Source organism: Castor canadensis, chromosome 15 (assembly GCF_047511655.1).
Source record: "Castor canadensis chromosome 15, mCasCan1.hap1v2, whole genome shotgun sequence".
NCBI classification, from domain to species: domain Eukaryota; kingdom Metazoa; phylum Chordata; class Mammalia; order Rodentia; family Castoridae; genus Castor; species Castor canadensis.
In genome coordinates this window covers 34,609,667-34,626,968 of record NC_133400.1, presented here as the reverse complement: position 1 = coordinate 34,626,968, position 17,302 = coordinate 34,609,667, and the positions used below count along the sequence as shown (strand labels likewise).

At 38.9% G+C, this 17,302-nt stretch overlaps 1 protein-coding gene and 1 non-coding gene across 4 annotated transcripts in view; one reads left to right on the top strand and one right to left on the bottom strand.

The window, feature by feature from the left end:
• Brd7 (bromodomain containing 7) overlaps positions 1-15,702 on the bottom strand; it is a 32,803-nt gene extending 17,101 nt beyond the window's left edge. For all 3 annotated transcript variants that reach the window (XM_074056028.1, XM_074056029.1, XM_074056030.1), the window contains exons 1-5: positions 15,542-15,702; positions 15,036-15,244; positions 7,179-7,305; positions 6,806-6,863; positions 2,017-2,161 (exon numbers count right to left, since the gene is read on the bottom strand). In XM_074056028.1, the coding sequence (XP_073912129.1) occupies positions 2,017-2,161; positions 6,806-6,863; positions 7,179-7,305; positions 15,036-15,244; positions 15,542-15,590 (588 nt within the window). In that variant the 5' untranslated portion in view covers positions 15,591-15,702. The remainder of the gene's footprint in view (positions 1-2,016; positions 2,162-6,805; positions 6,864-7,178; positions 7,306-15,035; positions 15,245-15,541) is intronic.
• Positions 12,475-12,547, top strand: Trnaa-ggc (transfer RNA alanine (anticodon GGC)). The gene has a single exon. It is a non-coding gene; the product is annotated as a tRNA-Ala (tRNA).
• Positions 15,703-17,302: the final 1,600 nt, after the last annotated feature.

Below are 17,302 nucleotides of genomic sequence, written 5' to 3'. Positions count from 1 at the left end.
AAAAAATCTCTGTATACTAAACAACACTAATAGTAATTTATTAAGTTTCAAGACTCACCAAGATACTTATGTGTTCCTAAATTCTTAAGCATTTTTATATAGTATCTGCATATAAACTTTGAATCCAGAATGAAAGTTTTAACAGATTTCTTCAGTATAATCTTACTGCACACAAAAATAATTTGAAGAAAACAATCTGAGTTCATGTAATTACAAATATTACTCTTAGTTTTAAAAGAAATATTTTATGCTTCCATTTATGAATTAAATATTTTATTTCAAATTTTGACTGAAAATTTGGAACAGTGTTAAATTACCATAATATTTTCTGCCAAATTCAAATTAACTGAGCAAAAAATGTTAAAACATTTACAATCTTTTAAAGTGTTTAGACATTATCATAAATCAAACATAATTTGCAGAAAACTGCAAAATTATTCTAACATGAAACAGACCACGCAACCTCAAGTACTTAAAACATGTCATTGGCCAAACTATCAGAACTATAATTTTGGCTTAAATTTCAAAGTATGTATATGTGCTGAAGCACTGAAGCCCACTGCATTTTTTTCATGGATATAGGCTGGAGGCAGGTCTCAAGTGGTAGAGTTCCTGCCTAGTAAGCATGAAGTCCTGAGTTCAACCCCCTGGTACCACTAAAGGAAAGAAAAGAAAAGAAAAGAAAGGTTTACATCTATAAAGTGATTGTGCCAAAACCTTACTTGGTTAAAACAATAATAAATCCAAAAAAAGAAGAACTGCCCCCACAAACTCCTCCAAATTCAAAACAAAAACATTCAAATTCCACTACTTAATAGTGATGACAAGCTTAGGACACTTAAATAGAACCAAAATAGCATAGTAAGTTATGTAAGAATACTGATCCAAGGGCCACAATAAATGCGTTATTAAATTTAAAATGTATAAAGTATATATGGATCTTTAATTCTGGCTAAGTTACTCATCAATCAGGATTTTGCTAGGTTTTTCTAGGTTTGTAATCTGTTAAAAGCTATGGAATTATGCTTCAACTATGTATGTGTATATGTATGTACACACACACACACAAATTTTCATATAATTTTAGTAGGTTCCTAGTTCCCCCAATGGCTGATCCATAGCTAGTCAGAGGACCCAGGATAAGGACTTTTGCTTTAAGTATTCTGAAAAGTTTCTATTCCATCATGAATTATTAAATACATATTTGGGAGAAGGAAGGCAAGTGAGGAAAGACACTAGATGACTATGCAGATTCATACTAAGTGACTGGATTTATTCTCTATCTCGCACCCCTCCAGCCCCCCCAAAGTACTAGGGATTGAACTCAGGACCTTGTACATGCCAGGCAGACAGTCTACCCCTGAGCTACATCCCCATCCCTCCCTATTCTCTTCTTAAAGTTGAAGAAATATACTCAACAAATATAGCTGAAGTGAACTCAAGGAACAACTGTTTTTCAACAAACTAGAAAATGCAATTAAATTCTTCTTTGGTATTTCTGGACAAGTCAATTCTCTATCTTAGAAGCTATGCACACTATTTCTATGTCTAGAAATAGAAAATGAAACAAATTTAACTTTCATTAAGATGTTAATTTTACTTATACTTAATTCAAGTTAAAAATATAACATCTTTTAATTTTAAAGGCTGGGGAAAACACATTGTATTATACATATCAAATTCAATTTTTCACTAAAAAGTAATAATAAGTAAAAGATAAGGTAGACTTTTTAATAAGTAAAAGATGAGCTGACTTCCTTTCATTGAATTCATAAAAGTCTTTTAAAGGAGAAAAAAACCAATCATTTAGACATTAGAGTGAACCTAATTCTTTGCCAAATAAAAGGTTTATCAGAAAGATTCAGAATACGATATTCAGCTTTAAGATTTTGTATACACAGGACTCGAGTTTGACACAGTTTAATAAAGACATAAGTTTCTTCGATGAGACTTAGTTTAGTCTACTTCTCCAGTCAAAACATAAGTGGAAAAAAATCCATAAATAATTATAATTACCTTTAGTTCCTCTATGGACTGGTAGTCATTGTTCTTGATCTTTTCTTTCATGGTACTAAAATCCATTGGATGTTTAATAATCATGGAGTAGCCAGGAGCAATAAAATCAGTCACAGGAAATGAAAAGAAAGCACTTGGGTCCTTTCTGTGAAGATATGCAAAAGGCAGTGCTGTATTTTATTTCTTCTACTAACTAATCTACTAGTCTAAAAGCAGAACTCAGAAGTAAACTTTCAGATGTGGAAAGCATTTCTATTATGTTAACATGTTTTTTCACTGAAAAATTGAAATGATTTTCAAGACTAGTGACTACTTAATAACAAGGTTAGAGGTTTTGCACACTAGTACTCTTAAGACAGAGAATCTTTTTTTTTAAATATGCACCTCTCCACAGGGGGGAAAACAAAGCAAAGTAAATAATCTAGACTAACCGACCAATGTCTTAGCCTTTTGGAGGTTAGTACTGCATATCTCTTTTACCCACTATTGCAAAAAAGCAGAAATGATAACTAAGAATGTACATCTGCAATTCTCTGTATTGGTTTTATAACCAATAGGCTTGCACTCCTGGTCTATGTATGCATATTTTCTCAATCAATGCATACAATTTCTACTGTGCATACATGGGGATACTCAAAAAACTGATGTTAAAAGGTCTTCTTAATATTGACCCCCTGTGCGTTCTATCACAGGTTCTCAACTCTGGCTGAACACTGGAATCAGGAACTTCAAAAAATTTCTGAGAGAGGGGGGAGCGGGAGGGGGTGGAGTGGGTGGTAAGGGAGGGGGTGGGGGCAGGGGGGAGAAATAAACCAAGCCTTGTATGCACATATGAATAATAAAAGTAAAATGAAAAAAAAAAAAAAATTTCTGAGAGAGAAGACTCACTATAGATCATTAAATCAGAATCTCTTAAAGAAGGCTAACATCTATAGGCACTGGCATTTCTAGGATTGAATACTGATATTGGTATTTGAGTATTTGGCATGGTATTTAAGAATCAGTGCTCTAATCAACTGAGTCATTAGACTGATTTTTTTATCCCTCTGAAAATATGGCATAACAAAGTTTTTTTTTTTCTTTTATTATTCATATGTGCATACAAGGCTTGGGTCATTTCACCCCCCTGCCCCCACCCCCTCCCTTACCACCCATTCCGCCCCCTCCCTCTCCCCCCCCAATACCCAGCAGAAACTATTTTGCCCTTATTTCTAATTTTGTTGTAGACAGAGTATAAGCAATAATAGGAAGGAACAAGGGTTTTTGCTGGTTGAGATAAGGATAGCTATACAGGGAGTTGACTCACATTGATTTCCTGTGCGTGGGTGTTACCTTCTAGGTTAATTCTTTTTGATCTAACCTTTTCTCTAGTTCCTGGTCCCCTTTTCCTATTGACCTCAGTTGCTTTTAAGGTATCTGCTTTAGTTTCTCTGAGTTAAGGGCAACAAATGCTAGCTAATTTTTTAGGTGTCTTACCTATCCTCACCCCTCCCTTGTGTGCTCTCGCTTTTATCATGTGCTCAAAGTCCAATCCCATTGTTGTGTTTGCCCTTGATCTAATGTCCACATATGAGGGAGAACATACGATTTTTGGTCTTTTGGGCCAGGCTAACCTCACTCAGAATGATGTTCTCCAATTCCATCCATTTACCAGCGAATGATAACATTTCGTTCTTCTTCGTGGTTGCATAAAATTCCATTGTGTATAGATACCACATTTTCTTAATCCATTCGTCGGTGGTGGGGCATCTTGGCTGTTTCCATAACTTGGCTATTGTGAATAGTGCCGCAATAAACATGGGTGTGCAGGTGCCTCTGGAGTAACCTGTGTCACAGTCTTTTGGGTATATCCCCAAGAGTGGTATTGCTGGATCAAATGGTAGATCGATGTCTAGCTTTTTAAGTAGCCTCCAAATTTTTTTCCAGAGTGGTTGTACTAGTTTACATTCCCACCAACAGTGTAAGAGGGTTCCTTTTTCCCTGCATCCTCGCCAACACCTGTTGTTGGTAGTGTTGCTGATGATGGCTATTCTAACAGGGGTGAGGTGGAATCTTAGTGTGGTTTTAATTTGCATTTCCTTTATTGCTAGAGATGGTGAGCATTTTTTCATGTGTTTTTTGGCCATTAGAATTTCTTCTTTTGAGAAAGTTCTGTTTAGTTCACTTGCCCATTTCTTTATTGGTTCATTAGTTTTGGGAGAATTTAGTTTTTTAAGTTCCCTATATATTCTGGTTATCAGTCCTTTGTCTGATGTATAGTTGGCAAATATTTTCTCCCACTCTGTGGGTATTCTCTTCAGTTTAGAGACCATTTCTTCATAACAAAGTTTTTTTTTTTTTTTTTTTTTTTTGGTGGCACTGGGGTTTGAACTCAGAGCCTCACGCTTGCTAGGCAGGTGCTCTACCAATTGAGCAACTCCACCAGCCCTTTTTCTGTTGGGTACTTTCAAGATAGGGTCTCATGAACTATTTGCCTGGGGGTGGCTTTGAACCATGATCTTCTTGATCTCTGCCTCCTGAGTAGCTAGGATTATAGGTATGAGCCACCAGCGCCTGGCTCTAAAGTTTTCTTCCTTCAAATAATATCAGTAATGATTTTTTTTTTTAAATAGCAACAACTTTTAAAGCATATTTACCATGCTGCTAAGTCCAAAGGTAGGTACGTGGCATATTCTGTATCTAATTCTTACAATACCACAAAGGTGGTAGTATCCTCACTTGTAGATGAAGATATTAATGTTCAGAGAGGTAAAAATCACTTGTTCTGAGATATAAACCTAACACAAGAGAGCTGGAATCTGAATTCAGGTCTATATAAACCTGCCTCCACCTTTCACTGATAGATTGTCTAAGCAGCCATAATAAAAAATATTGACCATAAGCAAAAATATCCAGTCTGGAACTTACATATCAAAATCTGAGCTGTCCATGTAGTTACTATGAATAACAATAAGCTTTATCTATAGATGATGTCAAATTATACGCTCTAAAATTATCCATGTTCTAACCAAAAATGGATGACTAAATGTGATCAATTACTTTTTTTTTTTTTCTTTAGAAGCAGGCGTAGTTCTAAGTCTCAAGGATGAAGAATCGTCTAATCACTAAGGCTAATCAAAAGAATATGGCTCTAAGTCAGGCACTGGTCACTCATGCCTGTAATCCTAGTTACCTGGGAGGCAGAGATCAGAGGATCATGGTTCCAAGTCAGCCCTGGCGAACGGTTTGCAGGCCCTACTTGGAAAAATGCCCAATACACACAAAAAAGGGCTGGCGGAGTAGCTCAAATGGTACAGCACCTGGCTAGGAAGTGTGAGTCCCTGAGTTCTAACCCCAGTACTGCCAAGAGAAAAAAAAAAAATTGGACTTTTGAATCTTTCCTTAAATAGATTGCTTCCAGGGTGACTTTATTAACCTACATTCTGATCTTATAAAAAATATTTTAAAGTAATTTAAAATGAAATATTTTAAAGTAATGCCTTCTAATTGGGATGGAATATCCAATACTTAACGTTCATTCCTCTGATTTATTTAAGTGCAAAGACTAGGTAACATTTTTTCAACTAATCACCAAAAAAGAAGAGGCCAACAATTACTGATTTTAGTTGCAAAGCCAAGTTAAGTGTTGACAGTACAGACTGCACTAGAGAAATTATCTTAAAAAAGTTTATGATGTATTTTGCACTGACATATAACACAGTGAGAAGTCCACTTTTAGAATGTCTTATAACTATGAATATTGTGCATGTAATACACACATCTTTGAACTGGAAATTCAAATTCAGAGTAAGAAACGTATCAAAAGAAATATTTTAAAGTGACTCATGCCTGTAATCCCAGCTACTCAGAAGAGGATTGTGTTTCAAGGCCAGTCAAGGCAAAAAACTGCTGAGACATCATCTTAACCAGTAACTTGGGTATGGTGGTGCACGTGTGTGGTCCCAGCTATGCAGAAGACCTTAGGTAGGAGAATCCTGGTCTGAGGCCAACCCTAGGCTGTAAGATCCTACCCAAAAAAAGTAAAGCAAAAAAAAAAGAGCTGGGGGAGGAGGAATGGTAGAGTGCCTGCTTAGCAAGTGTGAGGCCCTGAGTTCAAATCCTAGTACTACCAAAAAGAGAAAACTTTTAACAAAGACTTGAGTTTTTCTTTTCCCTTTTAAGAGCTTAACATTGGTTTAATCTATACATTGAAATCTTTAGATCAAATTTCTGCATTTTTAAAAAAAGAGAGACAATAAAGGTGGGTGTGGTGGTACACACCTGTAATTCCAGCACTTGGGAGGCTGAGGCAGAGAATCTAAAGTTTGAGACCAGTCTGGGTTACACAGTGAAACACTGTATCAAAAAAAAAAAAAAACAAAACAACAAAAAGGGAGGGACATAGTCTTATGGTATTGAGTTTTTTCTCCCATACTTAGTAATTGCCTTAGATGCTGTACAAATAAACAGAAAGTACTTCTATCTATTAGCAAAATGGAAATATATGCATTGTTATTCCTGGTTTCAAGTTTTTAACATCAGAAATTACTTCAGAAAAAGAGAAATTTGCCACTATGTAACACACTTTAAGCTGCCAGTTAAAACAAACCAAATAAGAACATCTACAAGTCAGCCTCTTAGAGCACTTCTATTGCCAGGTCAAATATTTACCATCCACTTTAAAATCAAGTGCATTTGGATTTAGGCCACAAAATGTGGCTTTAGATAATAAAACATGGAGAAGTGGTTTGGCTTCTCTACATTTACCGTTTCAATTTCTGTCTTTTAAAAATGTTGGAAAAACACTTACCTCTGCAATTGTCTCATCAGTTGATTCAAAGCTTCTTGAAGGGGCGTCTGTTCTACTTCTAAAGAAAAGACGGGGAAAGGTGTGTTTAAAAAAAGGAATATTCTTGCTCTCTCTTTAGCTTTCTTTCGATATGACTTATCTACAATCATTATTAAATATCTCATACACAAATTCTATTTATCTTAAAAACTCTGGAGAGATTTAAAATTGAAGCTAATTTAAAGTTCTTGTGCAGTAAGAGAAATAAGAAACTTAAGAAGTAAACTCTGTTACAGCCTTTTAAACTCTGACTTAGGAGTTGAAGCCCAGACACTTGCCCTAGCAACAATTTCAACATCCTCATTTAGGACAGACAGTTCAGAGGTATTCCAACCTTCTTGTTTAGCTAACGAGCTGAGAGGCTTCTCAGGAGGCAAGTCTAATCTTATAGGAGCATGACACTGGAGGTCTTTTTCTGCCTCAGTCTCCACACGGTCTCGATCTCGTTTCTTTTTATCCTCCTAAATAGAACAAAGGGAGATAATTTAGAGATATTTCAGAAGCAATATCTTTAAATACATAAGTCATTTTGCTTTCAATGGCAAAAAAAAACACCAAAAAGAAAATATTCTTAATGTATTTTACTGCCATCTACTGGAAAAAAAGTGCTTCTTTATGCTAAAAATAACCAATTAGAAAAAATAATGCTATTCATAAAAGCAATATAACACATCTAGGAATAAATCTAATAAAAGATCCCCATGATTTTTTTGGAAAAATTATGAAACAGTATTGAAAGCCATAGTACAAAACCTGAACAAAAGAGCTATACCATGTTTATGGAAGTTTTCTTCAAAGTATTATCAATCGAAATTGTAGCAGGGAGCCTGCGGCTCATGCCTATAATCCTAGCTACTTATGAGGCAGAGATCAGGAGGATTTCGGTTTGAAGCCAGCCCCAGGCAAATAGTTGATGAGACCCTATCTTGAAAATATCTAACACAAAACAGGGCTGACAGAGTAGCTTAAGTGGCAGAACACCACTTGAGTTCTGCTACTTGAGGCCCTGAGTCCAAACCCCAATACCACCAAAATAAATAAACTGTAAAACAGGATTTTTAATAGACTCTGACAAGCCAATTGTCTAGTTTACCTTGAAGAGTGAATGACTAAGAACAGTTAGAATAGCTTTGACAAAGGTCACAATACAATAATGCAGAGCTGGGGATGCAGTTCAGTGGTAAAGTGCTTGCTAGCATGCACAGGCCCTGGCATGGTTTGATCCCCAGCACTGTAAAACAAAGCAAAACAAAACAAACAAACAAAAAAAACCCATAAAACAAAAAATTGTTTTGCCAGATATTAAGTATTTGTATAAAGTGAGATGATGTAGGTAGTACATAGGATTGACAAGCAGACCAATAGAACATTATTAGAGTCCAGAAAGAGACCCATGCCCACAGGAAAATCTTGGTATCAAATCACACAGGTAGCATTATGTCAACATACAAAGGGGACAAATGCTTCTGTACACAGAAAGAGAAAATAAAATTACATCTCTACTTTATGCAATACTTAAAATGTCAGATAGAAGAATCTTTGAGACCCAAGAATAGGGAAAAACTTCCCTCAATAAAACACAAAAAGAATAAATCTCAGCTACATATACAGTCTAGAGAAACTTCCTTCATAACTCAGTATACATGGAAACGTGTATAAGAATATCATTGCAATGTTTGAAATAGCAAACAAAAAAAAATCAGGAATAATCCAATGCTACCAAAAGGAAAGTAGATTAATAAATTATGGCTTCTTAACAGGTAAAATTAATGAGCTAAAATTTTACTGTATCAATATGGATAAAATTCAGAAATACAACGTCTAGAGGAAAACAGGTGCAGAATCATGTTACAAAATCAGCTGTGTAAAGTTTGGAAACACATAAGCATATTCTTTAAGGATGTATGCAGAACTAGTAAAATTATTAAAAAAAAAAAAAAAGCTATGCACGATATACACCATAGTCAGGATAGTGGTTCTCTACACAGAGGAAAAGGATTCTGAAGGGCACATATAAGACTTCATCTGTTACCTTAAAGCAACTGAGGCCAATAGGAAAAGGGGAACAGGTACTAGAGAAAAGGTTAGATCAAAAAAAATTAACCTAGAAGGTAACACCCATGCACAGGAAATCAATGTGAGTCAATGCCCTGTACAGCTATCCTTATCTCAACCAGCAAAAACCCTTGTTCCTTCCTATTATTGCTTATATTCTCTCTACAACAAAATTAGAAATAAAGGCAAAATAGTTTCTGCTGAGTATTGGGGGGGGAGAGGGAGGGGGCGGACTGGGTGGTAAGGGAGGGGGTGGGGGCAGGGGGGAGAAATGAACCAAGCCTTGTATGCACATATGAATAATAAAAGAAAAATGAAAAAAAAAAAAAAAGACTTCATCTGTGTCTATCCTTTCTTTAAAAATTAAACAAAAGATAAAATGCTGCTTAAGCTGGATGGATGGTATCTAGTGTCAGTTTATGGCAGTTTTATTATTCTCTGTACTTCTGAGTTTTTGAGATGAGAAACTCTGTGTTGTCAAGGCTGGTCTTGAACTTGTGGGCTCCAGTGATCCTCCTGCCTCAGTCTCCTAAGTAGCGTAGCTGGGACTATAGGCCACCAAGCTCAGCAATTGTACTTTGCATTTTTAAAATTAGCTGTGCGCTAGTGATTCACAGCTGTAATCCTAACTACTCAGGAAGCAGAGATCAGGAGGATCCTGGTTCAAAGCCAGTCCTGGCAAATGAGAGACCCTATAGTGAAAATACCCAACACAAAAAATGGCTGGCGGAGTGGCTCAAGTGGTAGAGCACCTGCTTAGCAAGCATGAATCTCTGAGTTCAAATCCCTGAAAAACAAGTAAATACCCATTTTATGTTTTTGAGAATCAAGATTCTTATTAGGCTCTTACCAACTACAATTTTTTTTCTTGGCCTATGTTCTACTTTCTTATTCTAGTTATGTAAAGCACTGTTCCTAGACCAGTACTATTAGTTAGGAGTTATCTAGGAATATTCCAGAAATGCAAATTCTGAGGTCCCATTTTGGTTCTTAAGCTTTATTGTGCATCAGAATCATCTGACGATCTGGTTAAGGCATGGATGGCAAGCCCCTGACCCAGAATTACTGATCCAGCAGGTATGGGGTAAAGCTCAAGAATGTGTTTTTAACAAGTTTCCAGGTCACTTGTAAAAGAATCACATTTTCAGAATCACTGACATAGAGGTTTGTACTCTATTTTCAGAGTCCAAAGCACATAACACACAGTACATGATTGGTTGAAAAGCTCCAGAAAAAAAATGTCTTAAAATGTACTTGATCCCAACTGCAATTAATATTAAGTTGACTGGTATCTGTTTTTTATAGCCTTATCACATACTCTGTAGCAATAATTCTTGACTTTAGAAAAATTTCTTTTACTCAGAAAAACAGGCATGATGGTAAATGCCTATAATCCCAACATTCAGGAGGTGGAGGCAAGAGGATCTTCAGTTCAAGGCCAACCTGGGCTACAAAGTGAGACTCTGTCTCAGAAAGCAAAACATACTAACAAACAAAAAGCTAACAACATTCTAAAGGATGATACAGTGTCTCTGAGTGACCTTAGCTTAGTAACTTTTATCTAGCTAGCCTGGTTATAATAACCACTTTATTAATTACAGCAGAAGAACACAACCTCTAGGCTAGAGTTCAAAATAGAATAATACAAGAACATAGTTAGAAACTCCTATACTGAATAGAGATTTTGTAGCATGCGATTGCCAGTGGGGACTTGGGAGACCTAGACCAATATGTGAACTACAACGATCCACTGTCTGCGTGCCAGTTTCTCATCTATACCAGAGGTATTGATCTCCACAGGTCTTTTCCACCTACAATTCTAATCCCAACCTTCTAATTTTTTATGATTCACGTTATTGAATCCTATTGTAAATATCACTTACTAAAGTAACAGATATGTAAAACCACAAGTTAACATAGTTAACATAGTTCTGGTTCACAGTTGGTTAGTGTATTTTGCTAATTACATGATAGAAAACTGAATAAAACTACTAGCATCATTTAACTTTAAGTAGTCAAGGAAAAAGAGTTCATAGTACAACTTATAAAAGGGCTCAAAATCTGATTTTGCCACTACTAATGGCAAAGCTATGAGATGATAGATAAACCACACAATTTTTTGGAATTGAATTTTCTCATCTTCAAAATAGACATAATGGTACTCAAAGGACTATTTGGAGGATTAAATAAGACAGTGTATGTGAAGTTTTAGCATATTACCTAGTACATAATAGGCACTAATTCATTCAATAAATAAATAAGGCTCTATTGCATGGATTATAGTGGTAGATAAAACACACATGGCCCTGCTCTTACAGGGCTTACAGTTTGTGAGAGGGATGTTAAATAACTCATTTAAAAAAATCAAATTAACAGATTTCAAGGACAGAATATTAAGTGATCAATTTTTTTTGATAAGTATGGGAAGGCATCTATGAGGAAGTAACTTCTAAGTTGGAGCTGAAGGAGAAAGAATCTAGACAGGTTTGGGGGTGAGGTTGGGGCAGGAACAGCATCCCAGGAAGAGGAAATATCCTGTATGCATAAAGGTCTGAGGTAGTCAGTAGAAAGGAACAGTGGCTATTTCCTTAACTATAAACACACTACTTATTTCAAAACAGATTCTAATTTTCTGTGACACGATGGCAAGTTTTTAAGCTGTAAAACTTTTAAAGCAAATTTTTGCTCAAATTATTACTATTGTAACATTCAGTGCACTATGTTATAGACACATTTGCCCTTCACTAGAATTCCCTGAGGCAGGGGCTCTTGTCTTCATCAGTTCTGACTCTTAAGCTCAACAATGCCAAACACACAGTATTTGCTAAATAAGTACTTGCAGAATTACAGGATACTGCATGAAATAGGAACATGATTATATACAAATTAAGTCCTTAATAACTTCTTACAGATACTTTTGGAAGAGATAATTTCCCCTTTGAAAGCTGATTTTAGAAACCAGTGAAAAAATCAAGTTTCATTGCTTTGCAGCTAAGCATCATTTCTGGCCCTACATTGAAAACATCTTTTGGCACAGGTTAGCTGTTACCTCTATGAAGCCTTCACAAGGCAGACTGAGAACATTTTTTTCCCTGGAAATGTTCTTTATTTCTACCTGTATTAGGATTACTAGGCCATGAAGTTTATTTATCTTTTTGTGTCTGATTCCCTAGTCTAACTATGAGCTCCCATAGGATTCTATTATTGATCGATCTATATCTATCTATCATCAGTTTTCATCATTTGACTCTGTTACATTCTGCCAGACAACAGGTATCTGAAAAATGAATAAATAGTCCTTCTTCTCAAAAGATCTCATTATGAGTATGACCTCAAGTATGACACACATGGAACAACAGCCCTGAGATTGTGAGTGTGGCAGATCCCATACCAAATGAACCAGTGAAATATGTAGAAAAAATTCCCATTTTGTTTACTCTGATCATAGTCATTTATTGCTCCTCTTCTCTCCACCTCATATTCTGTGCCTCAGTTAACTCAGTGATGCACTAACAGTATCTGCCTCATGGAATTACTTATAAGAGTTAAAATAATAAGTACATATAAAGGGGACTGGTGGAATGGCTCAAGTGGTAGAGTGCCTGCCTGGCAAGCATGAGACCCTGAGTTCAAACCCCAGTACCACCAAAACACACACACACAGACTCCTTCCTATAAATACATATAAAGAACTTAGAACAGTGCCTGGCGTAAACACTGAAATGTCAGTTTCTTTTTGGTGGTACTGAGGGCTTGAACTCAGGGTCTTATACCTTGAGCCACTCCACCAGTCCTTTTTGTGATGGCTTTTTTTTTGAGATAGGGTTGCAAGAACTATTTTCCCAGGCTGGCTTCAAACAGCAATCCTCCTGATCTCTGCCTCCTGAGTAGCTAGGATTATAAGTGTGTCCCACCAGCACCTAAATGAAAAGTCTGACAAACCTAGCACCATACTAGGTTCCAAAAGGCATACATATTTATTAGGATTTACTCTGTATAAGTTTTTAATTTTCATCATAAATTTTTACTTAATAAATTCATCATAAATTTTACTTATTAAATGTTACCGCTTTCAATTTATTTTAAACTAAAAAATACTACTCTTTTTTGATTTTACTGATATCCCTAGAATGAGACTAGCCTAATTTCTTTGACTATCTCACCTGAAGCTGACTTGTAAAGCTGTTAGCACATCATTTCAGAACAAGTAAGTTTCACTAAAGGACCTTTCACCTGAGTTATTTCCTTGCAAAGCTGTCAAAGAAGGTCTCCAATGCAGTCTATACTCTTAATATTCGTTAGATACTGTTAACAGATTAGTATGACTAAGGTTCAACTTTTATTACTATCATCCTTCCACTCAGCAAGTTGACTCCCCACTGCCTACATATTGAAGTTCAAACTTCCTACTCTGACATCTTCACTAACTCTCAGAGCTTATTCTTTATTTAGCTCTACTTATTCTGTGCTTAAGAACAGAACTACTGCTGGAGATGTAGCTCAATAAGTGTTTGCTTACATGCACAGGGCCCTGGGTTAAACCCCAGCACCATCACCAAAACAAAGCCAAAACTACTTTATGTACCCTGTACACATCTTGACACTTGCCCAGCTCCTTAACCCCACTTGATGTGCAAGCTTCCTTACCTCCAAATCTCTATGCAGTGGCATACCAGTCTATTGAGGGATCAGCTTCTCAAGTTAGCAATATAAATGAAAACTGGGTTTTCATCATCTTTGAAAATACCTGATGTAGCCCATAAGGTACAACAGCCATGACTTTATACATAAGGTCCTTTTACATATGACCATAAAATCTAAAAGGAATAGTTTTACTGTGTTAAAATAGGGTCATTTTCCACAGAGCATAGTGTTGAGCCCATGTTAACTGACATATAGTGTAATACTACTTTATTCTCATTTCCAAAGTTCAACTCAAATGCAACCTCCTGAGCAGTCTTCTGTGATTACCTATAGCTCTATGTAATCTCAGGAACCTCAGCAGGTTGGCCTCATGGCTCAAGCCTATAATCCCAGCTTGGAAGGTGAAGATAGGATAGAGGTTTGAGGTCAGTTAGCATGACCCCATCTCAACAAACAAGCCAGGTATGGTGGGGTACACCTCTAATCCTAGCTACTTGGGAGACATAGGAAGGAGAATCATGGTCCAAGGCCAACCAGGAGACCCTAAAACATAACCCAAAACAAAAAGGGCTAGAGTCATGACTCAAGTGGTACAGCCATCTGCCTGGTATGTTTGAGGCCCTGAGTTCAAACCCTAGCACTGCTGTCCCCACCCCAAAAACAGAGTATAGTACTGCCTGATAGTGACTGACTTTATTTTCCCATGTACTTTGGGTAGAATTTGGCATTCACTTCAACAGCCCTTTTACACTAAAGACCTCTTTTTGTTTGTTTTTTCTGAGGCAGGGTATTGATATGCAGCCCAGGCTGGCCTATAACTGGTAATCCTCCTGTCTCCACCTTCCAAGTGCCAGGATTACAGACATGCCCCACCAGGCCTGGCACAAGACTGAAAAACTTAAGGGCAGAATGTGAGTTCCTGTCTGGCACTAACTGTGTAACTTTGATCAAGTAAGTTATTTAACTTCTCAGAACCTCATTATCTTAACTATTAAAAAAAAAAAAAAAAAGAAGATAACATAATCCAAAAATTCTACTTCTGGGGTACACATCCAAGAGATTCAAAGTACAGCTTCAAAGAGATTTCTGTATAACTCATGTTTATAGCAGCATTATTCATGACAGCCAAAAGGCTGAAGCAAGCCAAATGTCCAGCAAGTGCTGGACAAATAAAACAAAATGCAGCATATTCATATGATGAGCTCATTTGCCCTTAATAAGGTACGAAATTCTGACACATTCCACAACACAGATGAACTTTGAGGACATTGGGCTAAGTGAGATAGCTAATCACAAAAAGATAAGCACTGTATGATTCCACTTAGAACGAGACATCCAGAATAGTTAAACTTATAGAAGTAGACGGGCCGTACAAATACAAAACAGCATGGGTATTCTTTGAAGCAGGTCCTGCAAACCACGTGGTGTGTGGCACCAGTGCCCACCAGCACCGCAGCCAAGTTCACTGGACACGGGGGCGGGGCCGCCTCACCTTGACCCGCCTCCGCTTTCGCCCCTTCTCCTCCCCCGGAGCCTGCTTCTCTCCCTTCTTCCTCTTCTTCCGCTTTCGATCCTTATGTTTGTCATGGTCGTTTCTGTCTTCGAACAGACTGGAGTCGTGCCCCGAGCTGCCGGTGGAGAGCTCGGTGACCTCGTTCCCGCCCACTTTCAGGACCAGCTTCAGGGGCTTCTCCACGTAGTCTGAAACACAGGGGCGCCGGGTTACGGGGGGCTGGCCAAGGCCGGGCGCGCGGGGGGCCGGGGAGCCGGGCGCGAAGGCACGGCTGTCGGACACACGTGGGCGCCCGGGCGGCCTCCCACCACACCCACCGGTGCCGGGGTCCTGTTCGAACGCCGCCCGGCCCGGGTCTGCGCGGCTGCGGCGGGCCGCGCCCCCTCCGCGGGTCGGGGCCCGCCAGGCCCCGGGGAGGTCACTTGGCGAGGCCGGACCCGCGTGGAGGCGCCGGCCGCCCCCACCCGCCGCAGCCCGCCCCTCACCCTCGTAGAGGTGTTTGTCCGACTTGTGCTTCTTGTGCTTCTTGCCCATGTCCGACCGGGCCCCGGTGCCCGCCCCCCGCGCCAGGCCCAGGCCGTGCGGCGCCGCTTCCGGTCCGGGCCAGGCGAGCGGAGGGCGGGAGCGGGGCCCGCGAGACCCCGCGCCGCGAGGCAGGGGGACGGCGCGCGCCCGGCGGCGCAAGGCCCCCTTACGAAAAGCCGACCCGCGAGACGCAGCCGGAGTCCGAGCAGCGGCGGAGCAGCGAGCGGGCGGCGCACTGGCGGGAAAGAGGGCCCGCCGTCCGCGCGCGGGATGAGGGCAGCTGCGCATAGCGACCCCTGGCGATCGGGGGTGGCGCTGCAGCCTGCGGCTCGGGGGGCCTATCGCTCTGAATTTGTCCCTCCCCCTTTCTCTCTTGTTCCCTCCTTTCCCTCTCTTTCCTTCCCTATTTTATTCTTTTTTCCTTAACCCTTCCGCCTTCCATGATTTCTCCCCTCTTTCTACTTTCCCTTATCTCTGCTTCTTTCCTTTGACAGTACTTACTGGGTACCAGATCCAGCAAACTTGACGCATTGGTGAGCGTAGAATTCTAATTAAACAAACAAAACCTTACGTGATAATAGAGAAAGGCCTCCAAGATCTTAGTTAAAAACAACAACCACGTGTGGACCGTGTTTTTCAGTTAATGTCCATTTGTGAACGCAAGTGTTGCTATCTGGATAGAAAGCTGAAGTGGAGACACAAGACCTGGCTAACAGTGGTTATCATTGACAGGGCTGAAGGGGGAGTGATTGTCTTACTGGTTTTTTTTTTTTTGGGCAGAACTGGGATTTGAACTCAGGGCCTTGCCCTTGCTGTCTACCCCTTGATCCACGTTCCCAGACCTACTTTTATACTTCTCTCTATTGTTTGAAAATTGTTAAGGGCGTATGTTAACTTTTCAACAAATGGGAAAATAAGAAAGTAAAATCTAGAAATTAAATTAGCTAGAATTAAATAATTCAGAAAAAATTGTGAAATGTAGTTATTGGACTCACTCCGTGTGTGGATACGGAACTACTGTTGCTTTGTAGGTGGTAGCCACTCCTCAACCTGGCTTTAAGCCGGTCTTCCCATTCACTGTCATCTTTAGGTGCTGAGCCCTCCTGGGACAATGAGTCACATTTTGCCCACTGGCATTTACCCCAATGTGCCATGTTAAGATGTGCACGTGCAGGGATGTGGTTATAAGGAATAACAATATCAATATTTTTCTATATGGCAACCTTGAAAGGTAGGAAAGGCAAGTACTATTCATATTCACATTTCATAGATAAGGAAATGAATGCCCAGAGAATTGAGGAATGTTGCCAGTTTAGTGGTAGAGTCAGGATTCAAATCCAAGCTTTCTGATTGGTCCTTTTCCCTGTGTACACAGTAAAGGAGATCTTAACTGTCCATACTTTTAGCCTTGTAGTGCCCCGTACATTTTCAGATAAGCTTCTAATTACAGTCTTGTCTCAAGAAAGAATCTGATACCAATCATTTATACTTTAGTAAGAATTTGGACTCCTGGATTGCCTCTCCCAGGAAGATTTGTAGCTTGCTTTATTTATGTATTTTTGTGACTTGTGATCAAATACAGGGCCTTGTGCACACAAGGCGAGTACTTTATCACTGAGCTACACCTCAGCTCTGTAGCTTTATCTTGAATTCCAATGGTGAAATGGTAGGCTTTTATTTTTGGACTCTACTGGTGGCAAGTGATAGCAAACCCAATTTGA